The following is a 27,774-nucleotide window of genomic DNA, read 5'->3' as shown; positions in this document are numbered from 1 at the left end:
AGGAGCTGCCCATAAATTGCTTTGGAAAAGGAGAGACGGAGCTAGAGACGGAGCAGATGCATTGGCAGGAGCAGAGTTGAGGGTTTTTCTCTCTCCCTCCTGTGTCTCTTTTGTTGTGTCGGTACAGATAAAAATCTGATGCATGTTGGCAAAGACCACCACCACCACCAGCTCACTGCGAGTCTCTCATCTCCAGCCTGTTTGCTGGAGCTTGATCCTGTGTGGAGCTGGTTGTGCGGCAGGCTAACAGCGGGCTAGCTGGGGGGGCTGCAAGGCTCTGTGGCAGCGAGAAGAGGAGGAGGAAAAAAAAGGAGGAGGGGCTGTGGTGGGCTTCCTCTGCCTCACAGACACATTTTATTGACTTGCTAATTGGATGAGGCACTCGGAGGAGAGGATGCGGTGACCGAGAGTAGCTGCTCTCCAGAGGAGGAATACAGGCACAAGAAAGCATTGCTTGGGATGCGTTAATCTGGCTGCTTCATTTCTTTTAAAAAAAATTCTGGAGACATAACAACAGATGTTTTTGAGCATCTCCCAGTGACCCTCACACATCGTGCATACATAATTTTATGCATGACATTGTCGAATGGAGGCTCCAGCTGCCAGACGCTTCGTGACAAGTGAATGATTTCCATTTTGATGTTTTTGCTCCCAGTTCCCTTTCACCTGTTTTTTTTTTTTTTTTTTCCTTGGACTGATCAGTTGGGGCTCGCTTTTTTTTTGTCAGCGTCATTTGATGTGCCGTTTGATATGAATGGTAATCTGATGGCGAGATAAATTCTTCATCAAATCAAAGGTACAAGAAACTGTGCAATGGATATTCTTCGGAAAAATGAGGGTATGATATGAGCAAGAGCCAAGACACACACACTCTGGTAAGGTGGCATTATTCAGCCAGTATTCATTTTAGTCCCTAGTCAAGAAACGGATCAACCAAATGTATCGGTTGTTGCATAATTCCAGTCTTGAAATCTGAGGCTGAGACATCAACACAGTGAACAGAAATATCTCCTTCTAGCTAACCGTGTGTCTACATGTCAGATTTGCACAGAATAAATGAGTTTAAGAAGGAAAGCGAAGCAAAGAGAGGTAAGGAATATGAATGAATCAGTGGTAGAGACCAGTAGTATCGGTGTGCATTGGAGAGGATTAATGGAGGCATTAAAAAAAAAAAAAAAAACAGTCTAGACTTGTTTCACCACTGGGTCAGTTTTTTAAATATATTCTGGAAATTTGCAATTCGAAGCATTCCTCTTTTTTTTTCACTGACTCTTTGTCCTTTATTGAAGGTTTTTAAAAGGAAACTTGGATTCCTTTCAAGTGCACAGGCCTGATATTAGACATAATCATATCACACAAGGTTTGAAGTCTGTCTTTGATCTCAGATTTTCTTTTTCCTCTGCTCCAGTCCTTTCCCGGTTGCCATGACTGAGGTGTGCAGGTCTGGCTTGGTCAGAGAGCAAGTGTCCCTTTGCTGAAGTCTGCTATCCCAATGAGCAAGGCAGGCAACCCACAGAGACGCACCACCTACCTCATTTCCCTCACTCTGGTGAAGGTTGAGGCTGTGCCAGAGGATGTAGCAGGGAACCAAAGGGAGGCTCTTCCAGAGGGGGAAGGGAGCCCTAAGAAGGAGGAGGAGGAGGAGGAGGAGGTGAGCAATGTCCCTGAAAAGGATGAAGGACCTGTATGTATACCAGTGGGGGAAATAGAAAACACACCGGTTGGGGAAGAAGTGGAACAGGTGCAGTATGGCAAGTATGGCAGCCCCATTGAGAACTGGGGGAAGAGGAGAGAAACTCATGGACACCAAAAAGACATTTTATCAGTTGGTAAAAGCAAAGACACTTCTTTTGTGCATCCACCTGTTAGGCAAATGGTCAAAGTGTATGGAGGAACTTCCTCTGAGGGAGCTTTGCGCAGAGAGGGGCCTCGCTCGGACGCCATGCGCCCTAAGACGGAGCTCTACAGAGAGCCTCCCTTGCTGTTCCTAAAGGGCGAAAATGGAGCAGACCTGAACATTCGCTCACGTTGCAGCCTCCCTTTGTCCATCCCGCCGCAGGTCAGCCAGCGTCCTGAAGTCCTGATGAGGTCACATGCAGGAGGCAACCCTGCATGCTGGAGGGAACTCAGAGAGGCCAATACAAGCCTGTACCACTCTGCTAGGACTTTGGATCGAAGGGATAACCGCTTCGGGGACCAGTCCCCCTCAATGGCAGCTACAGCTCTGGGGCCTTACAGGGCGTCCTGGGCCGACAGTGACGGCAGGGGCACGCTCATTCGCCCCGGAGCTCCCATCAGTGGAGGATTTTCAGGCATAATGACCAGGGACAGCCCTCAAGGGGAGAGATTTAAGACGGTCTCTGTTTCCTTGCCTGCACATCCTGCCACCGACATGTCAAGGCCTCAAAGAAAAGGTACAAGTCGTACCCTGGACAACAGCGACCTACATTCCCTCTCTGATGACCTGAAGAAAGGGAAGGAAGGCCAGGGAGGAACAATCCAGCGCGCTCCTCCCCGTGACAGAAAGATGCTCAAGTTCATCAGTGGCATTTTCACCAAAAGTACAGCGGTGCCAGCCAGCGTCAGCACCACACCTCCCCTCTACCCAGCAGTGGAAAGGGGCTCGAGTGAGGAGGAAGGTAAGGCTTGATATTTAATACCAACATTTCTGTTCACATAATATCATACGTTTCTTCTTATTGATTGTGTGCCCCACAGTGCAGCACATACCAATCAAAGTACAATGGTAAACCATAACAAAGGGCAGTTGGTCACATAAACCAACAGAACAACAGGTGGCAAAAAAACGCTGTCACATCTGTTGTTTTACTTCCCCCATCAGTGCTCGTTTGGACTGAAATGAACCCACTACCAAGATCAATTTATTACCTATTTATTGTCATTTACATTGACTGTGCAGTTGTGTGAACCTAAACCAAACAAATGTGTTCCCACTCAGTTTCAGTAATGATCTTCATTCATTTACTTCAACATTTAATTTATTTGTGTATAGTTGCTGTAAATTACACACAGTTGCGATATTCAATCATCAGTTGAGGATACATTTATCATGCTTATTGTCATGCAAAGTGGGTTTGAATTGGATGTAGCACTAAAATACATTCAATGTCTGTTTATGTTCAGTTATAATAATAATGATAATAATAATAATGAGGTGCTCCTTTTTGATATAGGCCCATAGAAGAACTATATCAGGATCTTCCATGCTGCAAACTTTCAAAACAAAATGACATTTTAGATCAGATCAGTAAGGCAAGTATTAAGTATTAAAGGTGAGCTGTTGTTTAACGAACAGTGATGCAGCATTATCCTGTTGATATTCATATTTCACTGGCACAGATGGGTAAACCATAACTCAGATTTATTATTGATCTAGTGCTAAGAAAATGTGCTGATTTTTTGTTTAGGCGATTGGCTGCAAATTAATTGACAATTCTTTTGATAATCAATTCATTCTTTAAGTAATGTTACAAGCAAAACCACTTTCTCTGTTTCTCTCTTCTCAAATGTGAGTATTTGCTGATTTTTCTGTCTTATGTGATAGTTCTCAATGTTATGGGGGTTTGCACTATTGGGTTGAGCTACTTGAAGACGTCACATTGGATTTTAGGACATTTTAGACATTTTCCACTATTTTCTGACATTTAATAGATCAATCAATTACTGAAATGGCCAGATTAAGTAATAGTGAGAATAATTGTTGCAGCCCTATTGTGATCACGAGATTCACAAAAAGAAATCGGTCTAAATGTCAAGCTCACCATCTTCCTTGAATAAAGCTCAATCCATTTCTAAAGGTCCTATCGGCCTCCGAGAGGTGTAGCTACAAATTAGATTTTAACTTTATTAATGCTACGGACAAAGTTTTTCATAAATCAGAAGAGATTGTTCTTCATCAGCTTCACTGTGTATTTTTGTAGTGAAAATGGTTAAAACGCTGTAACTACAGAAGTTAAAATGTTTTCTGCACTTCAACCAATGTACTCAATGTTTCCAATCTCTGTATTGGGGAATTCCCCAAACCCTGAAACTCAAATTAGTTCGATCTTGTCAAAAACTACGAAAACATTTCATGAAATATTCAGACCTCTCCATTTGAAATAAAGGAAATGATGCAACTTCATCAATCTTTAATCTTTATTGATATATTCTAAAGAAAATGATCTTTGACAGAGAGTATGGTATCGAAGTAAGCTCTGAATAATTTGTCAGGAGTAAGTGGGACATGAATAATTAAGGTTGGGGATACACAGAGCTGTGTTCATCGGAGGAGTGAGGGGAGCGGGAACCTGCTACTTCCTGCTCTGTGCGTGGAGTTAATCAGCCTTCAAATGGAGCCTATTCATTCGTCGACGTTGTGTTTGTGAGCGGCACAGTCAACACCGTGTCTTGTTGAACCTGTAATTTCGGCCCGTTACGTCAGTGTTCCAACGACAGATAAAACATAATTGATCGACTTCAATTTAGAAAATATTGGTCGTCATTGTCGAGGCACGTTACATATTTTTAGCATCGTGCGTGTACAGGGGGACATCGTGTCTTCATGCCTCTCACACACGTCGCTGTATCCATGAGAGACCATTTATTGTATGGAGACCCGGGCTGGAGGCTTCTGGAAAATGGAGTTGCCATGGCAACAGCAAGCCGCGAGAGATGCTATTCGGTCTGTGGCGTGACGCTGTTGATGGAGGGGGGGGTTGCCCAAAGATGGGGATGAGGCAGAGTCTATGTGGTTTAAAGTTAGAATCTGGCTCCCCAAAGAGGACCAACGGCCAACGATGTGGCTCCGCCCGAGCTCAGCATGACCCAACGGCTTCAGAGTGTGTGTGTGTGTGTGTGTGTGTGTGTGTGTGTGTGTGTGTGTGTGTTCAAACAGTATCGGTGTGTCAGGTGATGATGGTTTCTGCATTGATTTACATCTGTAAGCACTTTCACAGTGTTATCCAGAGAGTGTGTGTACAGGATGTGTGTTTGGATGTGTCAACACTGGCAGTCATTTGTCTTTCACTGTTCAGCCACATATTAGCAGGTGTGTGTGTGTGTGTGCGTGTGCGTGTGCGTGTGTGCGTGTGCGTGCGTGCGTGCGTGCGTGCGTGCGTGCGTGTTTACTCAAACTAAGATGTTTAGTGGCGCCTCACTAAAAACGGTATCCTGAGCAATTCACTGAATGAACTTAAACCTTTGAAATGTAAAACATGTTTGTTATTATAGTGGGAAGTGTTTTACATAAATTCATGAAAGATACCTTTTTTTTTTTTTTGAATTGTTTCAATGAACTTTTTCTTGACACCAGTGGATTCATCTGTCTTATTCCAACTTGTTTCAAGATCACTAGCGGAGTTATTCCATCTTAATGACTAAATCGCTCAAATTTGTTGAAGAAAACCTTTTCGGCTGAATATGAGAGTGTGGAACAGAAAGATATACGTGACCTGAGAGTCAAATTAGAGTAAAAATACAAAGAATAAGAAAACATTTGAACAGTTGTTTTAGCACCGTGACCCCCGCACTATGACGGCCAGTATATACTCAACAAACGCAACTAACTCGCTGTCCATACACCCTCATTTGGCATTTTTACAAAGTCTTATTTTAGTATATCAGCGCCAAATCTGACTTCTTACTAAAACCACTGCTACACAACAAACCTGCACAGCGGGTGGATCATTATGATCACAGTTAAGAGATGAAGTGGATATATTAGGCCGTAATCTCATAGACTATTTATCATCATGTGAAACATAGGTTTTTGATATTAACACTCAGTAAACAAACACTATTTGAATGGTCTATGTTTGATAATAGATCATCTTAATAATGTAACAGTTCAAATATCATGAAATGAGGTGCATTGGGTTTTCACAGGGAGTTAACATGTAACATGTAACACTTTACGCAGTTTAACTGATAGATTTTGTCTTCATAGTGTTGTTTTGTATCTTAGTTAATAAGGATTATGTGAAGTCATCTTCTGATGCAAACCAAAGACTGTCATGAACCAACAGAGGAATGAGATTGCTTATCTAAAATTGTGCTCTGTAACTAGATCATCATTTCTAAAAGAGACATTTCATTTTTATCTGATTCTAAATAAAGTTGCACATCAAGTAAAAGTAAAAATCACCAGTGCAATAACTTCACTTTTCTCAATGCAGTTGCCTCTTTTTTATGGACTACTTTATACATTCTGATCAATGTAACGTATCAATACTGGATGAGGCAGATTGTGGAACTAGCATTAAGACTCTGGCTGACTCAATAATTGACAATAATAATGAACACTCAAGTAAAAACGCCTGTATTAACACTACATTTTTATTTCAGCTTGTTTGACTTCTCTCTGCTGCAAATCAGCTCACAGAGGACAAAGTATACTCCGTCTTGTTTCAGTTGACACTAACTTCTATAAAATTCATGAAATGTGGCAAACTGCACTGGGAAGAAGATGAATTATCTCTCCACAGCTGGCTCAATTATTTTTTTAAAGGATTAATACATTGTCAAAGCTGAATAAAAGAAGACATGAGGAGTGGCTGCGTTTAACAATGCTTGGGTAAATATCCTGCATGCTCACTAACTCATTTAGACTTGCACATTTGTACACTTGATTGGATTTTCTTGGTGCTCATACTGTGATAGTGTGGGAGCTACAGCCTCTCTGCGCCCAGTGGGGGGACTTGGACGCTCTGACTCCCCTCAGTGTGCTGTGTCCACAGACAGTCAGACCAAACCTGGCCAACAGTCAGCAATGACTCTTTTTAAAAGGAACACTCCAACATTTTGGGAAATATACTTCTTGTTTAGCTCAGCTTAGCACAAAGACGAGAAGCAGGGGCCATGGTTAGCCTTGTTAGACTTTTTAAACCATCGACCAGAGATATGCTCCTCTTTGTGAAGCTTTACACATTTTCATGACGCTGAACAAAACTCAGGTTTTGGATGTGTTGGTGACGAGTTTGGACGCTAACAACATACAACATGTCAATAAGAAAGTGTGGGAGTATATTTCGCTCTTAATAGAGGCTAACCGTGCTAATTTCCTGTTTGCACAATGGCAGACCCCTGATATACTTCTTAAAGCAGTCTGACAATTTTAAAATAGTTATTTGTCTCACTTACAGTCAGATGGGAAGGCGGATGGTTCAGTACAGAGATGGATGTGGTGAGATTTTCAGCCTAGCTTAACACAAAGACTGGAACAAATGTCTGTTAGCCTAGATGTGAGCTCTGTAAAGATACCCTGTGTCTTGTTTTATAGCAAGCAACCAATACTTTTACTTTTTATTAATGGATCCCCTCTCCCCCTTTTTTGTTGTGATTTTCTTTCTCCAGCTGCATGCACCAGCAGTCAAGAATGGACCATGAACCAAACTGTACAAGAGCTTCACCTGGTAAGCATCAGGGCATAGCTTTTACAAACTGGTGAGTTTTAATTCTAAATGAATATATTCTCTCTCTCTCTTTGTGTTTGTGCTCTCCAGGGGGTTTTGGGAGGTCTGTGCAGTGGGAAGTCCGCTCTGGTCCACAGACACTTGACAGGAAGTTACCTGCAACTGGAGAATGTTGAGGGTTGGTTTCACATGTCCTCATCTACAACCTTCATCTGTGTTTTTCTAGGACTCTGTCAGTACACAAATGACAATAGAGCTTAATACCATTTACACATTTGATTTAGATCCAGGGCATGCTAATAATGTTATTAGTTATGTATGTGCTTATCTTGCCATAAGATGACAAACTATAGCCAAGTCAAAGGGGTTTTTTCCTTCTGTATATCTGCAGGGCGCCAACACATTAAGGAAGTCCTCGTTGATGGACAGAGCCACCTGTTGATAATCAGAGAGGAGACAGAACTCCCGGGTGCTCAGGTGGGTTTGAACTTGGTTAATGTGGACAACTAATTCAACTTGAGGTAATCTAGTCCTTACTATCAGCCTGCTCCTGTGTATTTTCAGTGCTTTAATTTGCTCCTCCCCTCTCTTCAGCTTGCAACTTGGTTGGATGCAGTTATCTTGGTCTTCAGTTTGGAAAATGAGGCCAGCTTCCAGGAAGTTTACAGAATCTACCACCAGCTGGCCACCCACCGGCCCGTTTCTGAGATACCTTTCGTAGTAGTCGGTACTCAGGGTAAGACGCTCAACGCAACATCTGCTTTTATTCAAATGTCTGCAGAGCTGATTTGTGATTTTCGTTTTCAGATAAGATAAGCAGCACCAATCCCAGAGTAATAGATGATACCAGGGCCAGACAGCTCTGCTCAGATGTGCGGCGCTGCACGTATTATGAAACCTGTGCAACGTACGGCCTCAATGTGAACCGAGTCTTCACTGACGGTGTGTGTACAGACCAGAGAGGGTGGTGCTGCAGAAGATGCACATATATAATGGTTATGTGTCTTTTTTTCTTGCAAATACTAAGAGTTTTTGTTCCACAGCTGCTCAGAAGATCATGGCAGCCAAGAAGCAAGCTGCTCTTCTGGCTTCCTGTAAATCTCTCCCAAACTCTCCCAGTCACTCTGGAGGCTCCACCCCAGTGTCTGGTGTCTTTCCAGGACAGGTAACACTATTACAGACCATCTGTTACGAACTGTCTGAAAAAATTGTACAAAGGTGTAACATTTATATGTGCCTTTTCTAATTGAGTATGTAGCATATTTTAGTCTCGCTGTCAGCATTCTTTTGTAACAAACTCAATTATCTCCCTTTTCTGCTCAATTATCATTTCTTCGCCCCCAACCCCTCCTGCTCGGGCTCTTTCCTCTCTGTAGGCCAGTAACGGTGGTCAGAGCAGTGATTACTCTTCATCACTTCCCTCCACTCCGGTGATCAGTCATAAAGAAATCGGCAAAACAGTGAGAGGGGAAAAGCATGATAGTGCCACGCCTGGGTCAGTCCGCAGTGCCACCCGGAGACGCACCTCCAGATTTGCGGTAAACTAACTCATTTTTAAGGGCCGAGCGGACATGCTTATGCACCCTGTTCCTTTTTATACAATTTCCATTTTCTTTTTCTTTTTTACATCGTGATATATATGTGTCTGTACTGTGATAGAGCGTTTTTTTGTGTTAAAACAACAATACATATTTTCAGCTGAGCAAAGGTGGCTGAAGATAAAGTGTTTGTTTTGTTTTAATAGTTGCTCAGTCTTTGATCAGTCTATTGCTTTAAAGCTTGGTGGGATTATCTGACATTATATTTAGAAGATTACTATTGCCCCTTTCACATGAGTGATTATTTGATCCATTGTTGATATAAAAATAGTTATTAGTGCAGCTTTGAAACGGCTGAATGGCTGATACTCAACATATTTCTATAGATGTCGCTTACATTTAAAATCCAGCTTTTGAAGTCAGTAGAAACTGACATTTCAACCTTTTCTGGTTCTGAAATGACATGCAGAGCAATTTATAAGGAAGACCTCCATAATTCATGAGGTCTAAATTATATTCTTCATACAATGGGCCCATTCTGGTTTCTGATGCCGTTATTGGTTGTCTTGTACTTTGTCCAGGGTCGGAGAGGCAGTGACTCAAACAGAAGGAGTGCAGACTGTAAGGGAGATCTGGGCAGTGGACGCGCCATTCCCATCAAACAGGTAGGACATTGATATGCACTTGATGCAGAAACAAATATGATGTATCTAATGACCCTCTGCAGAGGACATCATACCAGCTTCAAATTCATAGTCACTTCAAATCAAATGTGTGAAAGCAGTTTCCTCATGTGGAGTGATGAAGTCTTCTCATCTCCCAAATTGGCTTCATCAATAGGATAGTGTGTCTTTTTGTCAACCGGAATGTGCGAGATGAAGACATTTTGCAATAAATTGTCAATCTTTCATTTTGTCACCTCCATCAGGGCATCTTGCAAAAGCGCAGCGGGCACTCGCTCAACAAAGAGTGGAAGAAGAAGTATGTCACACTGTCCAACGACGGCATACTGTCCTATCACTCCAGTGTCAATGTGAGTCAGTGTGTTGAAGCGTTATGCTGCTGAAAAGCACCACTGACGGCTAGTGGTTGATGTGTAACAACTGATGTTTGGCGTGGCAGGACTACATGCTGAATGCACCCGGGAAGGAGATGGACTTGCTGCGAGTGACGGTGAAGGTACCAGGAAAACGACCACCTCGTGCTGTACCCGCCTGCGGCCTTCCAGTCGGGCTCAACGGGCGCATCAAAGACATGGCGGGACCTGACGGTGTCAGCCCAGGTCAAAGAGTTAACAAATACGATATATATATATATATATATACTTTAGATACCTCATAAAAATAATCCAAATCCAAATGAATTACATATCCACAGTAAATATGTGCATAAGCATAAAATAATAACAAAAAAATACAATCTGATTGCTGTTTCTTAACTATCAGAAGAATTATAGCAATAGGCCTTGCTTATACAAATGGCAATGCCCTGGCATGACTCTCCACCCTGCTCCTTTTCTTTGTGGAGTTTGGGTGCATGTGAGTTAGGTGAAATGTAGAGCCTAATGACCCTGAAGAGTAATGAGCAGCTACAGTAAAAAACAAATCCCTTGTTCCTTGGATTTTAAGACTTTCTTTGTGAAGAGGGGTCAAGCTTCTGTACCAGAGAGGGGAAAAATGCAAAGGAGTGCAAAATCTTCGCAAAAGGACGAAAGAGCATCCCCAGGGACTTTACAAATTCTGTTGAGTGTGTGAAAGACGTCAGAACATCTTCAGTCGTACTCTCTGTCTTTTATTTTCTCTGGAGCTCACACAGAATCAGTAATGCTTTTTCTTTTTATTTCAGTATCTCTGCTTTACATTTGATGTTTGTGTAAAAATTTTTATAATTGAGTGCATGCTTGCTGTCATCTCTGTAGTCCCTGTAAGCGCCAGCAGCCTCTTGCAAGTGGAGGAAATGGAAGGGCTGGGTGGTGCACTGTTCCTAAGGAGCAACAGAGGTGTGCAGCGATGTCCTTCTACACTCTCTAACCACGCTCAAAGTGTTGGTCAGTTGAGGACCTTCGTCTGTGCATATATTCGGCTTGAAAAACATGCATGTTTTGTACCAGATAAATGTAATTTGGCATGTTTCTGTGTGATCTGGTTGCCAGACTCTACAGTCGAGGGTGTGTCCAGCTCATCCTCCACCAAAGACGTAGGCTCCTCCTCCCCGGTGACAGACAGGAAGAAGCATCGCAGAAAGAAGAGCATGAACCAGAAAGGAGATGCAACCATTGGCCAAGCAGATGGTAAAGCCCATAAACTTTTTTTGTACTCAGCTTTCTGCATGTCCCCAACAAGAAAAACGATCATCCGCTGATCATTTCGATATAATGTTGATTATTTAAGAATCCACATGCCAAAAGTGACAGTAATAATTGATCACCTTACATTATATTTGATAAATAGTTTCAACATGTAACATGTATTATTTCCTCTCTTTCTCTCATTGACTTTTCTGTGTCTTATTCTGTCTTCTTGTGCAGCCAAGCGCAAAATGTGGAAACTTAAAAGCTTTGGTAGCTTAAGAAACGTAAGCAAGACAGGTAATGTTAATCTGTCATCTTTCTAACTGACCGCATGTCGGTCTGTCTGCTTGTGCTCTCTTGTCACATTAGGGAGGGTCATTATATCCTATCAAGCTAAATTATTTATTATGTACATTTGAGTATTTCAACAGTTCACGAACTTGCTTAATAGTGGTTAGACATGGATGCTTAACTGCACTGGTGCATGCAAACTAAAACTGTCTTTGTAGCTCATAATGTTAACAGAGTATTAATGAAATATCAACATTTGTGTGTCAGATGAGGATAACTTTGACTTCCTCATCGTGTCGAGCACCGGCCAGACGTGGCACTTTGAAGCCCAGAGTGTGGAGGAGAGGGACTCCTGGGTCCAAGCCATTGAGAGCCAGATCCTGGCCAGCCTGCAGCTGTGTGAGAGCAGCAAAAATAAGGCAAGAATGAACAAAAGGCAGCAATAATTCATTTGACAAATGACATATAAATATTCGATATATATACAGTATATATTCGATATATTATGAGCAGTATCATGTTTCATCGAGAGGTGCAAATGCAGCAGCAATGCCATTTTGGTAAATTTGTATTAGTGTTATGTGGCCTCAAATGTTCCTGCTTGCATTAAGGAGGGCAGAGTCAAACACTTGAGGTTATATATATGCAGAGCAGGTGCTGTAGGGTACTGGTACCCATTCAGCATGAAATTGTGTCTTTCCATCTGCTCAGATCAGCTGTTATTGCAAGTCTACCAAACAATTCTTCAGGCTTTTGTTGGCAGAGGCACACACACAGAATAGAAGGTCTCTGCTGTTCCAAACATCTATTATACTACATGAAAAGTGACATTATCTGCACTTGGAAGTACATTTGGAGGGCCGTATAATCATGTTGTGTGATGTTTATTTGCACCCTGGGACCGCTGGATAAGAAAGGTTTTCTCTCGGGAGAAGCTGGCCTACGATACTGTGACTGCTGTTTTAAAGGGATGAGGGAAGCTAATTTGATTGGCTATTACCAATATGTGTGTGACAAACTATCATGTCCACTAGCGGGCTGCTCTGGTTTCTGTTCTTGAGTTGGGAGTAATTCCTGGTGTGAAAATTGTCAAATCATCTCCAAAAATAATAATTGCTGCTATGATTCTGAATAATTACTTAAATCCTGTGATGCATTTCTTTATGTGTTATGAGAATTGTATGCCCTCAGAGGCCAAAACCAATAATTGTACAGCTTTAAGTGGTCATAATTATGATTACAGCATTCTACTGCTGCTTTCTCAGTTGGAGATCTAGAACTTGCAATTGTTATAAGTAATGAGAGCAGTTATCAGAGCTCATATCATCACAGTAGGTTAGTTTGCTGGTGTTTCTCTCATTTGAAACATATACTGTCTGTTTTCCACAGGCCCGCAGGAACAGCCAGAGCGAAGCAGTGGTTCTGCAGGCGATCCGCAACGCGAAGGGCAACAACTTCTGTGTTGACTGTGATGCTCCAAGTTAGTAACACACATTCATAGCCTTTCTCCTCTTTGTACACGATCGTATCCGTGTCTGGTTTTGGACTGTCCAAAGAAGACTACCGTTGGACTACATGTATATATTATCATTTAACATATTGTTATCAACACCACACAAAATATCACTAAAAGACAATTGACAAAATGGAAGTAGAAGTACTATCTGATTTACATGCAAGAAACACAACTGTGAGAGAATCAAGGATCAACCAAGTGACCATGTACCATTGCTCTTATACACAATATTAGTTTCTGTGTGGGTTTTCTGAATTTGATCATATTTCTTATATGCATTCTGTATTATTGTTCATTCATATTGCGTAATTGTTTAAACTTGCTGACTCATGACCTAAATGCTTTACTGAATCTGAATCATAGTGTGCTCCACACCTTGAACTCTTCTACTTCCGTGAAGAAACACATCTGCAAAAAATTGCAACATGGTTCATTTCAAGGTAGATGAACCATTTACAAAAAGGACCTTCAAACATTTTGACAAATGGACTGCAAAGCATATTAATGATGAACCTTATCTTTTAGAAATGTTAGCAATATACTCTATTATTAAAATCATTGTCTTAGATATAAGTAAACCAAACAAAAATAGATCAAATGATAAACATTTCTTCTAATGTTGGAAGAGTTTAAAGGGACGAAGTTTCCGGGGATTGTAATGTTTGGCACGTTGGCCACAGATTACACTGTCCTGCTTTAATACCTGTCCAAAAACTATTTCACACAACTTCAATCACTTTTGTGGCATGACTTGGCCAAACTGGCACATTTGAATGCCACACAGCTAATTGAAATGGTAGCAATCTGTCAACCATATGCACATAGTTCAGTTTCAAATGAGTGTGTGTACCCTTCTTCTCCAAGATCCAACCTGGGCCAGTCTGAACCTGGGCGCTCTCATATGCATCGAGTGTTCAGGGATCCATAGGAACTTGGGGACCCACCTGTCGCGTGTTCGCTCTCTAGACCTCGATGATCTGCCTCGAGAGCTCACGCTGGTTCTCAGTGCCATCGGCAACCACATGGTCAACAGCATATGGGAGGCTCGCACGCTGGGCAGCCGTAAACCAGCACCTGATGCTACACGGTAAAGACCACGATGTTATGAGATGTAACATGAGTGATGTGACATAAGCTCTGCTTTAGTTAAACGTTTTACAGTATTTAGGTATGAGCTGCATACTTAGAAATGATGTGTTATGTATGTGTTATGTTATGTCAGTAGAATTAAATGGTCGTTCTTGAACAGGAGAAAGACAAGAAGCTAAACCTGAATATTCATAACATCTATTTTCTTTCTTTGCTTGTTCAGTGAGGAACGGGAGTCGTGGATAAGAGCCAAATATGAGCAGAAACTGTTTGTGGCGCCGTTGCCCCCTCCCACTCCTGGCAAGGGCCCAGACATCACACTATCTGGCCGTCTTCTTTTGGCAGTGATGGAGCACAACCTCCCCAAGCTGCTGCTCCTTTTGGCCCACTGCACTAAGGAGGACATTAATGCCCCTCTCAGCCTGGCGCTCTCCTGCAGGTCACTCTTAGCGCTGCGCCTGCCCGGCTCCGCCCTGCACGCTGCCTGTCAGCAGGCTGATGTGGTGATGACGCAGCTTCTTGTTTGGGTGCGTTTCCCTCCCTCTCTGTCATAGGAAGCAATATACCCTTTGTGTTGATTGTTTGATTTATATCACCAAAGAAGTGCAACGCTTAGGAAGAGAGATAATGTGAGTTAATATCGACACGGTGTGAAATGATTTTAAAATTCTTCTGAGTGTAAAATCTAATGTAGAGCTATGCAAAACTGGCAAGATAATCACTGTTACCCTTGAAGAACCTCTTGAGTAATTTCACTCAGCAAAAAACAAAAAGCTTTAAAACAGATGACTCAGCAGACCACTCAAGGTGATCTATAAGTGTGAAAGGCACTAAAGCTCACTGAGTCACACTTTGTTGGATAATTTAAGACAGGCCGGTCAAGTTGCAATTAATCCCACATGATAAAACGTCTTCATAATGTAGAATATTACATAATCTAATCTGCTGATTTATCTCCTTTTATATATTTCACTTCAGTATGGCTGTGATGTTCGGCACCGGGATGCTCAGGGGCAGACCGCTCTGGTTCTGGCTCGCAGTGCCGGCAGCCAGGAGTGTGTCGACATCTTGCTCCAGTACGGGTGCCCAAATGAACCGGCCTCCTCCTTCTCCGGCGCCACGACAGTTGGTTTTGCAGCAGCTGCCGCACCCAGCTTCCCTGTTGCCATGACGCCAAGCCTGACGGTTTCCACAACACTCAAGATTTCGCACAAGAGCGGCGGCGGCGCCAGCTTGAGTTACAGCACCTCCAGAAGAGCAGTGTCATAATCGAAATGTGTGGTAAAGTGTGTGTGTTTGGGTGAAAGAGAGAGCGTGTCGCTTTGCCCTCATACTGTCCTGTACCTTCCGCAGGACGGTTGAACATGTGGCCAGATGTTGCACTCCCTGAGGTTTTAAAGGGTGCGTGTGTGTGTGTATATCAGGGATAAAAACACACACTGGTAACAACGCAAGTAACAACACATTAAGTCTGCTAGAACGATTTAACCAAAACAAAAAGAGAAATTTTCCTGACACTTTCTACGTAAGAGAAAAGAACATGACATTACATCTGCGTTTGAATCCAATAGGAATGTATTGCACTGTATACCAGCTGGTACGATTCATATTTCATCATGCTGTCAATAATCAACTTAATTCTCCACTCAGTTAAATTAAGATTGGGAGTTTGCCTTCGGCCTCAAACCACTTATCTGAGCATCACAGGCCAACAACGTCGACACTAATCACATCCTCACTTCTTAACTTTATTGACAACAAATGTCATTTTTAAATTCAGAGTGCATATTCTGTTCAACACAGCCGGTCGTTCACTGCATAAATAATGTAATAAAACAGACTTTACAGTGGCTGAAAAACAGAGGCCGCTTTAAAGATAATCAAAATAACTGTATAGAAATGCATTGATAAAGATATTATAATTCTGAAAGTCTAAAAGTGCTTAACTTTTGAGATTGTTATTGTACGATTTGTACAGTTGGTTCTGTGTATAAAACTCAAAGGGTTACTCGTAGCTGTTCAGATATTTGCTGTACAGCGTCTCGGTTTGGTTTTCCTTTAACAAGCAGCGGATTAACTCTTTGACATCCAAGACTGAGATTTCTATGTTATGTTGTTTGTATCACTGTGTGTGACATGCACACTGTACATTACGTGTGCATTATGACTCCAGCAGCAGCTCATCATCAAGGCGAGTGTAATACTAGATGTGTAAATGCCTTGATTTTGATTGAATGTATACAAAAACAGATGGTTCGAGTTCATTATTTCAAGATGTTTTCCAGGATGATGCAGTTTTGGTGGACTGTCAGGGTGTTTTAGATTTTATTTAACCAATATTATTCCTGCTGTGACTAATAGAAAGTATGGTTTAATAGATTAAAACTCTGCAAAGGTTCTGATCTATAAAACTGGGCCTTTGAATGACTATGATTATATTTGTGAGTGGATGAAAATGTAATAGAGGAATGTTGCCTGATCTAATATGTTAAAAAGGCATAAAAAAAGCAACCCTCCTGCAGTACTGTATGTATTTTTGTGTTAATCTGAAGACTCAGCTGAGTGTACATGTCTTTGATGTAAGCATCTCTTTCCATTTGTATTTTTTTACTCATGCAATGATTCATAGAGCATTCATTATCAATACACTAAGGCTACTGCCCAAGCTGTGGTGTTCTGTACAGACTTGTGTGAGTTTTTCTGTGTCTGGTTTCATAGCAGACTTCCTTCAAAGAGGCGAGCTGAGTTGATTTTTTTCATTATTTGTTCATAATTAACAACAGCCGGTAATGAGGGTGGGGGAAGCTTCAGCAGGCAGCAACATCATGCAGTATAGTTGCATCACATACAGTATATGCTGGTGCGCAGAGGGTTCATGTTTCAAACAGCTCATGTCGAGAGGTGTTTTCTGGACAGGTGAAGCCAGCGGCCATCACTTTAACACTCGACTAGCATTTGAGCATGAGATCTTCTGGATCAAACCGGCGCCTACTGGCTGTGACCCACTTTTTTTCTAGGTCGGTGTCTCAGACTCATTTTGGTACCATAATACCATGTCAGTTTCATCTATTACAGTAATAACGTGATTTTTGTGGGCAAACACACTTCTAGAGACAAAAGTGATATAATATGGGAATGCTTATAGATTGTGAAGATGTTTAGATGTTGATGTTCATGAACTACATTGAAATATCAACAAATATAAGGTTTGCATACATCATAAAGGAACAGTTTACTCAAATACACAATAAACCTGTTATTTATTTTTACCTAAACTACTGTCTATGTTTCTCAACAGAATTGAACTGGCTAATTTTCATGAAACTTGGTGTAAGGGTGAAGCATGAGCTAAGGAAGAACCTATTACATTTTGGAGTGGATCCGAATCCCAGTCTAGTGTTGCTAACCACAATATTCACTACAGTATGAACAATATAAACTAATAAAAGGCATTTTGGACTTATGTTAGAGTTATTCTACATGCTTGTCCCTCCTCTGCCTGTTTGTCCTCTCAATTATTAAGAGTGAAATCCTCATGATAATCCCAGAGGAAGATTCAGGAATCTGTGCCAGGAGGACTGGGACAGGGGAGAGGTACTAATAAGGACAACAATGAATGCTTTACCACTGAGAATACATTTAAGAAAAACACATGCACTGCCATGAATCACAATTTGTTAAACTCACATTCACTTGTTAGCGATACACCAATCACAACTCTGTGATTCCTTTGGTACTTCACTCAGGTGGGTACATTATGTTGTTAAAAGGTCAAATAAGGGCTACAACATGATGCTGGATCCTTTGACATAAAGGCTCTTTGATGAACTTACAGTTTAATAATTTGTGTGCCATGGTGCCGTTTAGATGATGCAAGCATGTGTAGCTTTAACTGAAGCATTGCACTATGTAGCACAATAAATACTGAACACTGAGCTGAGTGGAGCCCTTCAGCACGACTGGAAATGTGCAAGTAAATCTTTTCAGTTTTAGTCTTTCAAAACACAAACATGGTATTTGTACCTCATTCAATTTTAACTAATTCATTTACAAATAATGGCAAATGTGTATTTCTTTAGTGATTTCTTTTAGGGAAACAAAAAAAATGTACTCTTTGTGATAACGGGTTTTAATAGCACATAATCATATCATAACTGATGATACATTCGCTGATAAACAACATTTCTTCTTGATTTAGATATATTCATGTATTACTTACCTGCTAGATTGTTAAATATTCAATTTTCAATGTAACATATTTTCCTATTAATGGAATCTGTCTGTATTTACCAGCTGCTATCTCATTCACTTTGATATGTTGGTGCTATTTATTTCAAATCCGCATTTGGCAACATCAGTCTTAACAGCCTAATTTACACATTTCTGATTAATAGGAGATGCACTTTGTATTGTTCATAATTTAGACCCTGTAGATTTGCCCTCATTATTCTAGTGTTGTCAAGTGTTGTCACTGGTGGGAAAAGAAGGAGTAATACATTAATATTTAGGAGCAAATCATAAATATATCTCCCAACCTCCAGCAATTGAGACTTGCAACACATTTAATGTGTTGAGAAAATGTGTTTCTCTCATCATCTCTGCCTCCCACTGAGTTCGGGGGTGGAGTATTGCCAAAACTGAAAACAAAAGAAAACCCATTAACAAGACTTTTTCTCCTCTCTGCAAATTCCAGTTATTCATTCCAAGTAAATGCACAGTGAATGCACTTTCAGAGATTAACAGTACATGTTAAGTGCTTCTGTTGGTTTGAGATTACATAAGTATTGCATCGTGAGACCCCTCTTGTATTAAATGATGATGAGACTGAATCATTGAACTAGGCAAAGATCTTTGTGATGAACTCCCGGAAACGTTTAGCGTACTGCTCTGGATGAACTGTTGAGATTTCTGCTCCTGCCTGCAAACACACAAACCCACACACACACACACACACACACACACACGCACACAGTTGATCAGAGATAACTGAATATAAAATGAATGCAACCCTTTACACTTTGAAGGATAGAGATGTAAAGACCACATATGCCAACCGATCCCTTTAAAGGCCGCTGGTTTCTCACCCCGTGTTTGACAGCCTTAGCAGCGTGAGCAGCTTTCTTCTTGGTGTCGTACTGTGTCAGCACGTCAATCAGACCCATAAAATACACCTCCCTCTGGTGTGCACCTACATGGGAGTGATTCACAGCATTTGGTGAGTGTTATGAACATATATTATCTGCTGCATCCCAGCATGATATGAGGTTTAGGTGGAATACAGCACAGGGCTCTTATAACCTACTTAAATTCACCAGACGTCTCTCAGTTGTCAGGACTCACCTACAGCGCTCTGAATAGCGTACACATCCACGTAAGGGTCAAATTCTCCGGGACCCATTGGTTTGAAGGAGTTCATGTAGCCACCGATACCCTCAGGAGAGGTGGATCCTGGAGGGGGAGCCAAGCTGTTTTCATCCTCCTCATCCTCTTCATAGGACGACTCCATCTCCTCCTCCTCCCTCTCAGCCCGCTCAACATCATGGATGCCCAGCAGCAGGCTGTAGTCCATCATCCTCATACGCACCAGAAACTACAGTAAGAGGACAAATTATGTCAAATAATAAACAACGCTCGCATGCTTCTTCAACAGTGTTTTCTTACCTCGATATCTCTGTTTAGCTTATCCATGATCTTTTCCTTCTCCTCGTCGCTTACATAAACTTTTTGCATGTTATTCCTGAAGTCTACATCTTTATACGTGGGCAGCTCCTTCACCTGGAAATGTAGAGTGAAGGTTGAAATTTACATTTAGCCGAGTGATCACAATATTCATTAGTATTCTTTTCAATAAATAAGGCAGATGCTATTATAACTCAGGTGTCAGAAGCCAACAATGCTATTCGCTCTCTGCATTCAATTTGACCCATTCATTCACCACCACCTACTCCCTACACATACTTTGTTACGCTTTATACTACTATTATTATTATTATTATTACCACTACTACTAAATCGTGCTGCCAGAAAGGGCTTTCTGGCAGAAAACCTTTTGGCTAGCTAACTATTGCTAAATTAAGTAGCATATTCAACTTGGCCGGGTGTAAATAGCTGAATAGCTGCCATGTGACTTTTTGTGTACTATCTCCCGGGTGCAAATACTCCATTAAAATAATTGCCATCCTATTTCCAGTGACATAAAAGTCAAATAGCATTACTCCAAATGTTGTTTTCAGAATCAACACAGTTGAAAAGATGAAAGGTTTCCACAGCGCTGCAGTTATTTTCTAGTCTTTTCTTATCGGGGTCAAGCCAAACAGAGGGGTTCTGATATTATTTAAAGTCTATTGCTCAGTGAGTTTTCTGTGAAGACATTTCTGAAAACACACATTTGTCACAAACAATAACAATCACATACAATATAGAAAATGTGATTTCACACTGTGCCCTCAGTCACATATTGCAATAAGTAAATGTATCTGGTTTGTTGTTAGCACTTTGTTGTTAGAGATACAGCATTTGAAATTGAGGAAAACAGCATGAATATGTTTATATATATAATATACTGTATATATATCTTATATGTTAAGTTATCCTTGTTAAGCTTGCAACAAAGATAACTCTTACCAGGGTTTTAATGTTTCAAATTTTTTGTTAGAAAATGACCATGGCACTGGTTCAAGAGGGTGCTAAAGTGGCGTACACCTCAGTAAAAGCCAGTTTACTCTTCAGAAGAAATACCAATTGGCCTGTGAAAACAGTTGAGTTGACAATGTCTGAGTGGGAGTCACATTACAGGAAATGTAGGATCCAGCATTTTTATGGGAGTGCAGTACTAAATCACCGCCTTTAAAATTGTTGACCAGAAAATCGTTTTTTAAGAAATACTGAACCTGGCAACATTTTTTACTTTAACGAGTAAAGCCATATATACTGTAGTAGCTGTGGCAGTATATAGTAGTTTTGTTGCCTAAACAAGTTCTGCACTGCAGGGGTGCAGGTGAACTGATCTGTGTTGCTGGACATTTGTAGGAAAACGCACAAAAAAAACTGTTTCTATCAGATATCAGATATCATACAAACCATTGCATGGTGATAAAGTGTCATTTGGACTATGCCCTTAGTGCATGGTACTGGGGCCTTAATAAAGCCTTGAAACAAAAACTGGTGAGTAGTACTAGGGCTGGATTGTAGGAGTCATATGGGCAAGTCTCAGCTCCACTGTCTCCCAGTTGAGGACACATATCTTAAATGGCAGAGCAGCCAGTTAACTCGACAATGAAGTAGTTAGAAGAAGTTCATAATCATAATACCAGAGCTAGGATAGCTAACCTGAACCTTTATAGATTCAAAACCATGACGGGTAAGATTTCTTTATCTATGCTGGTGCTACGTATCGTGGAATAAACTGCATTCTCTGTTAAGGAGGTGTTGAACCCACAAGCCTTTAAGAAAAAGGTCAAACAGAGTCTGCTTCTTCAAATAAGGACATGGTTTAAAATCGGGATTACAAATTAAACGTTTATGCCAATAAATGGATGGAAATAAGTTGATTTGTCGTGTTATCCCCGACAATGTATCCCTGTAATTGTACTGTATTGTATTTAGATGTTGCCAAATACACTAAATTAAAACACTCATGCTTGCTTGTTAGAGAAAACAAATGTCTCTGCATCCCTTTAGCAAATTGTCAATAATCAACACAGTTGTAGGGCAGCAGAAAGTACAGTTTGAGCAGAGCTTGTCATACAACCTTTACAATAATTCGATATTACCTTCTCTTTAAAACTTGCTTCACGAGACACCAGGGACCCCTGAGGAGAGAAAAGAAATACCACAGAAACCATATTCAGACGGTACTTCACAAAACAAATGCTACAATCACAAGAGTCGGTGAATGTCTTCACACATGATACATGAATTGCCATGATTCCAACCACCTGGTGGCAAAATGAGCTGAGGCAAGACAAAGCGCAGCAGATGCTCCGACGCACCAGACTGCCGATGTGACATTAACAATAAGTTGTCCATGCTGATTACAGTCTCTGAATGTTCATCTTGCTACACGCCCCCTGCAGGGTTTACCTTGAGGTCATACTTCCTGTGTACGTGCAGTCTGTGGCTGAACATGTTCCTCATAACCAACAGGTATGTGTCCTCGCTCTCCACAGTGACTCTGTACATGGCCAGGAACTGAGGGAGCAGCGTACTGCCGTGGCAGGTCACGATATGCTAAGAAGGGAACAGCAGTGAATAGACAATGAATGATGGGAAATAAAGGACACATCAACCCATCGGTATGAGGCAGTGAATGTGCCCACATTATGTTTGCTCTTGTGCGAACATGCAAGTGATGCGATGCACAGTCCTGCCAATGGTTTCACACCAAACAGATCTACTGGTGGCAGTAACGTGCTAAGCAAAGCTACAATGCGCCAGAAAAAGGCAGAGAAGAAGACTGGGAGCAAGTGAACAGGGATGTAAGCACTGCTGGATTTAATCTGCTTTATTTTTTATGTGAAAGAAAATGCATGAAAGACATTTGTGAGACTCAAGGATACAAACAACATGTTTTGGTGGGTAACACTGAATGTAAACATAACATTTGTTTCTTTATTTATCGAGTATTCTAGCATTATTTTATAGATTAATCATGTAATCACGTAAAATCAACATTCTTATTGTTATACTATACTGTTATCTGTCAAAACTAAACCCATTCAGTGCATTTAAGTGCCATATTACATTCTGGGTTTCAAGGCTCCAGACTAATTTTTGTCACCACCTGCCCAAAAAATAACCGTCCCAAAATATTTGCTTTGTGGTGGTTAAACAAAGTCTGGATGTATATAATTTGCATTGATGATTTTGAGCAATCAAGTTCCTCGAGTTCCTCAAAGAATCGTTTCAGCCTTAAAGAGAGCTCCACAGGGCACCATTAAAAGTCTGCTTACTATATTTTTCTGGAGGTTTCAATCACCTTTCATGGTCTTCAAGGGGGATGATCTACTCACTAACTGAGCAAGTTGCAACCACTAATGAAGATCATGAGATGCAGCTCAAGGCTCTAGAAAAAGCTCACCAGCGGACTTTTATGGGATAGGCTTTGTCTTCAAATATTTTTACTTTTTTACAGAGGACATTTTAACATGTTAAGAGTAGGAAAGGAAAATAATAAAAACAATGGCTACATTTTATTTAGCCTCAGATTCAGGGTCCTGGTCCAAATATCATTATCTTTAGAGAGAGTGCATCTTTTCCATCAGTTTGCTCGTTTATAGACGTCAAACAGAAACAGCCCTCACAGTGTGTGTCTTTGCTTTATTCAACACATCTTTATAAACTCAAATTGAAATGTTAAAACGCGAGCTCTGATCGTGTATCATTACTTGTAGAAAGAAAACCCTCTCTGTTTGAAATTCAAACACTCATCCTTTAGCTTTGATGTTGTAAAACATTTGCCATGGCAACCAGGGTTATCACAGAAATAGTACATTTTCTCCTTGTATACAAAAGACACAAAACGAGTTAATCACATGTGACTAATGAAGTGTATCCTCAGAATTTACTGCCTGGAGTAAACGACAGACTAGAAAAAGGATTACCAAAGATAATGTTTGGTTCACGGTGAAAGGACATTTAAACCTCCTCCCACAGGTAAGCTTTGCACCCTGAGTCAGTCCTACCTGGTGATACTCAGAGAGGATGTTGTGCATTCCCTCCACCTCCTCACTGGAGATTTTTTTTACTACCAAAGTGCCATCGTATGATGTCAGCAGCAGCTTTACGCCTTGCCCCTCTTCGTCTTTTAGTGGAGGACTGCGGGCCAGAGACACCTGTTGGTGAGAGAGAGGATGTCATCTCTGAGCAGTGGCAACATGTGACATCAGCTGTACAATACATCTGCCCAGTGAAACCTTTTAAATCCATGACACCGGTGTCCTCTGAAACACTCTCTCTAATGCAAACAGATGGGACATCTTGAAATATGCTACTGAAATAGTTAGAATAGGTTAAATGCAAAGGGTCAAATTTCATCCTGTACCTGTATAACACTTTCTTTTGTAATTCTTTTTTTATCTTTGGTATATGACAGTACAGTGTTTCATTTTGGTGAGACATTTCTTATTGCCAGTGGTGTCAAAAACCACAATGAAAGGTACAAAGTAAAAAAAACAACAACATAGTATTGATGAAAAATGTAATAATAATTCAATACTATAAGAGACATGCTGATAATTGCATGAAGATTAATTGCTATTCATCTGTGAAGCTTACACTCATAGAAAACTGTTTTTATAATGGAGCTTGTCTATTCTTTTATTTCTGCAGATTTGGGTGTTTTCCAGTATTTCAGTATTGTCCGATAGCAGCCATAGTGATACATAGATGAAAACTGAAATTGGTATGCAGTGTATTTGGGTTCAGTCGCCTAATAAATATAATCTTGGAGATAACGGCAATTTCCTTCCCCACCAGCTGCTGAGATACTCCAAAGTTGTTCTCCAGAAGAGACATGCAGAGTATAAAAGTGGTCATTTACTTCTGATATTTCCAACACAAATTGTTATTTATTAAGCCTATCCTGTGCAGTATTAATATTGTCCAATCATTTCTGTGTATTATTTTACATTGTGTGAATTCCCCCTTAGCTTCCCTTATGTATTTCCCATTGTGTCATTTTCAGCCATTACTCTTCTTCTAAGTTTAAATGTATGTACGGCACAGTTGGGTTTGTATTATCGTGCCAAAACAAAAACAAAAAGCATTTTTCTCTGATACATGCTTAGTTTCAAGACATTTGCTGTATCGCTCTTGTAGATGTGCGGAAATAAAACTTTTATCAGCACATATGCCTCACGTAGTAATTGTGTGCTAAGCAAATGTGCAGTGAGCTGAACAGATGACGACACTCTGTCTGCCACCTGGCACATGCAAATATGACACAAAGAAATGCAAATTTAGAAGGGAGCGGCTCAGTACAAGCAGAAAATACGAAACACTGAAAAACCTTGGATGCTTTGTGTTTGTGAAGGTCTGTTTTTCATCATCATCTCTTTACAGGAAGTCTCTTGTTTTTGTCCATGTTTTTTTTTGTGGCACAATCAAATGTTGATTTGCGATGAGGTTATAGTTGTACCTGGTAATCTTGGTCCTCGATTCCAAAGCGTTCTCGCAGGTTTCTGAACACCTGTGGACAGTAGTCTTTGAATTTGAACTGTCCCGGAAGATTCTCTCTGAGGAGCAAATACACGAAATAAGAACAACGTTCTCATACTGCAACATTCCTCACACAGCATCTGATCAGCAAATGTAGTTGACTGGGAGCCACACAAGAGCTGCCGGTGCTTCATTACATAAAAATCTAAGAAATGTATCTCTCTTTCTCTTTTCTTTCTTGCAGCACAAGTATACAGTGCACAAAAATAGCATGTTCAAATCACTTCATCAAACAGTTCACATGATTAAATGCAGCCGAGATAGTAACCAATAACAAATCGTGTTTATTAATTAACAAACACAGTATATGTGTTTTCTATGACACTAAAACATGAATTACTTGTGTGTTTAATGGCTCGGTGGTGTCAAACCCGCTGTTTTTTTAACTGTCCAAATTGACAATTGCATCATTATGTTAAAACTAGTTACGTCTTAAGTTTTTTTCCACATCAAGCAACATGACAAGTTAATCTCACCAGGTGACAGCTTTTTGAACTTGAGAAAACATATTTCATTGTTCCTCTGTTTATAAATCCTCACACAACCTGGATTCCTCTGTGGATTAAAGGATTATTGAAAGCCACTCAAGTTTTCTAGACTCCATCCGTATAGAAGCTGAACCTCGGGGCAGACGGTGTAGCACAGCTTTTATAAATAGTTGTGATTTTAAAACAGGCTTTGTCTTATATTTTGTTTAACTGACTCTTATGCTCTGTGAGCTCCACAACGTTTTCTGTTTCATTTCTCAATTTAGCGGTTTTATGTGTTGTTTGTATGCAATTTATGAATTTGCTGTTACACAACCACTGAAACAAATGCATTTCAAACTCATACAGTTTCCTTATTTTACGTATAGACAATTATCCACACTGCACACCACGGTCCAGACAAGCTAAATTAATAGTTCTTTCATCTTTGTGGCTATTTATTATTACTTATAATGGCTGTAGCCGTGGTAGTATTAAAGGTATTGTTAGTGTAAAAAAAACAGTATCGGGGTGTAATTTCTGATAAGCACAGGCAGGCATATAAATCACAGGAGGCACAAAAATGTGTGCAAATCACAGGGAGAAGGATGAAGGTTCCTACAATGAGACCGACAGAGTTGAGTGGAGCACAGTACTTGTTGAAGAGGTGGTTGCTGACTTTGATCTTGGTGCTGGCTTTGAAGTCGTCTGGAAGCAGCATGACAGGTACAGGCACATGGCTCAGGTCATTAATCTGCGCATGATCAATGGATGCACAGTTAATGAACATATTCACGCACAGGTATGCATCTATATAACACTCCCAGTAAGCAGCTGCACGTACCTACCGAGTGATTGACTCCCCACATCAGCACGCTCAACACGGGGTCACTGCCTCGGAAAACCTCCACTTTCTGCTGCACAAAGTGCTTCTTCTTGGTTTTCCTTTTGGGCGCCAGAGTGTTTAAAGGGTTGGAGGTGGCACCGGGAGAAGACATCGCACTTTTCAACCGTATACGCAGTCTGTGAGCAGGGTTTGACTTGTCATCCGTGGTGTCCTGTCTATGTAAAGTAGCCTGAAGTCCGCCTTGTGTAGGAGAACCTGCTGGCGCTGTGAACCGACTTAACACCTCCGGGTCCGGACACTGGTGGTCGAGTCTGTGCAGCAACAATGAAATCAATGTGCAGGCAAATACTGTACTCGGCTCGTGAGTGTGAGAGGTACAGTAACTAAGTAGATTTACTCAAGTAGGCTAATTACACTTTGAAATATGCTTGAGTATGCTGCTACTTTCGGGCTACTTAAGTAAAAGATCAGAACACATCTTCCACCGCTGGCCTTTATCTAGAATACACAATGCCTTTGCATGTTATTTGCAACTCATAAAGAAAAACGTTTTTCCTATAAGCCTACACAAATATAACAATGCAATAGTTTTGTAAAGGTAGATACCTTTGTGTAACTGCAGTTAGTGGTGACTTTGTGTTAAAGTGTATCCGGTTTATGACCTTGCTGTTATGAGCAGTTTTGCTTTGTGTCATTTCTTAATTTGAAGGATTCATGAGGCATAAAGACATGACATTTTTTTCCCCCTTATAAGTTAAAAATTCTAAATCACTCCTTAGATTTATTTTGGGACTCACGTGGTTTGGATTGGAGCCACTGTCATAAAGTGTATTTCATATTTTATAACTTCATCTAAATGATGAGGGCAACATTTTACAAACACCTCTATGTATAATAAAGTCAAATACAACAGTCCCAACAAAAACTGAACATTTTAAGGAAAGTAGTTTTTATTACAAGGCTTTAATTGACTGTTGCAAAATGCATTTATATCTATTCATTTCTCACACATGCTAAATGTTGCACAAGTTATTACAAACATCATTCTTTCTGCAACTATATGTACGCAGATGATAAACTGTCATAATGGTTTTATTGCAGCCCCGA

General features: G+C 40.7%; 2 protein-coding genes across 3 annotated transcripts; one reads left to right on the top strand and one right to left on the bottom strand.

Moving 5' to 3' along the window:
• Positions 1–16,817, top strand: LOC116383428 (arf-GAP with GTPase, ANK repeat and PH domain-containing protein 1-like). 2 transcript variants are annotated; one of them, XM_031847266.1, is made up of 20 exons: positions 1–875; positions 1,409–2,639; positions 7,354–7,412; positions 7,503–7,590; positions 7,804–7,889; positions 8,007–8,148; positions 8,220–8,354; positions 8,456–8,577; positions 8,789–8,950; positions 9,532–9,615; positions 9,879–9,983; positions 10,073–10,232; positions 10,869–10,949; positions 11,103–11,240; positions 11,478–11,537; positions 11,799–11,950; positions 12,921–13,011; positions 13,912–14,134; positions 14,360–14,663; positions 15,115–16,817. In XM_031847266.1, exons 2-20 carry the CDS (start codon positions 1,493–1,495, stop codon positions 15,403–15,405), a joined length of 3,630 nt encoding a protein of 1,209 aa, XP_031703126.1. In that variant the 5' UTR covers positions 1–875; positions 1,409–1,492; the 3' UTR covers positions 15,406–16,817. The 2 variants fall into 2 exon arrangements, with proteins under 2 accessions (XP_031703126.1, XP_031703117.1); XM_031847257.1 differs by having other exon boundaries at positions 2–875; positions 10,869–10,997.
• Positions 16,818–18,571: 1,754 nt separating this feature from the next.
• On the bottom strand, positions 18,572–26,827 carry LOC116383437 (phosphatidylinositol 5-phosphate 4-kinase type-2 gamma-like). The gene is made up of 10 exons (XM_031847281.1): positions 26,669–26,827; positions 26,477–26,574; positions 25,274–25,370; positions 23,820–23,969; positions 22,219–22,365; positions 21,909–21,947; positions 19,798–19,911; positions 19,477–19,726; positions 19,221–19,324; positions 18,572–19,054 (listed from the first exon to the last, which is right to left on the bottom strand). Exons 1-10 carry the CDS (start codon positions 26,816–26,818, stop codon positions 18,974–18,976), a joined length of 1,230 nt encoding a protein of 409 aa, XP_031703141.1. The 5' UTR covers positions 26,819–26,827; the 3' UTR covers positions 18,572–18,973.
• Positions 26,828–27,774: the final 947 nt, after the last annotated feature.

This window comes from Anarrhichthys ocellatus, unplaced genomic scaffold (assembly GCF_004355925.1).
Source record: "Anarrhichthys ocellatus isolate YVR2014 unplaced genomic scaffold, GSC_Weel_1.0 scaffold1, whole genome shotgun sequence".
Taxonomy (NCBI): domain Eukaryota; kingdom Metazoa; phylum Chordata; class Actinopteri; order Perciformes; family Anarhichadidae; genus Anarrhichthys; species Anarrhichthys ocellatus.
Note: the sequence above shows the minus strand (reverse complement) of the source record. Positions and strands in the feature narration are given on the sequence as shown.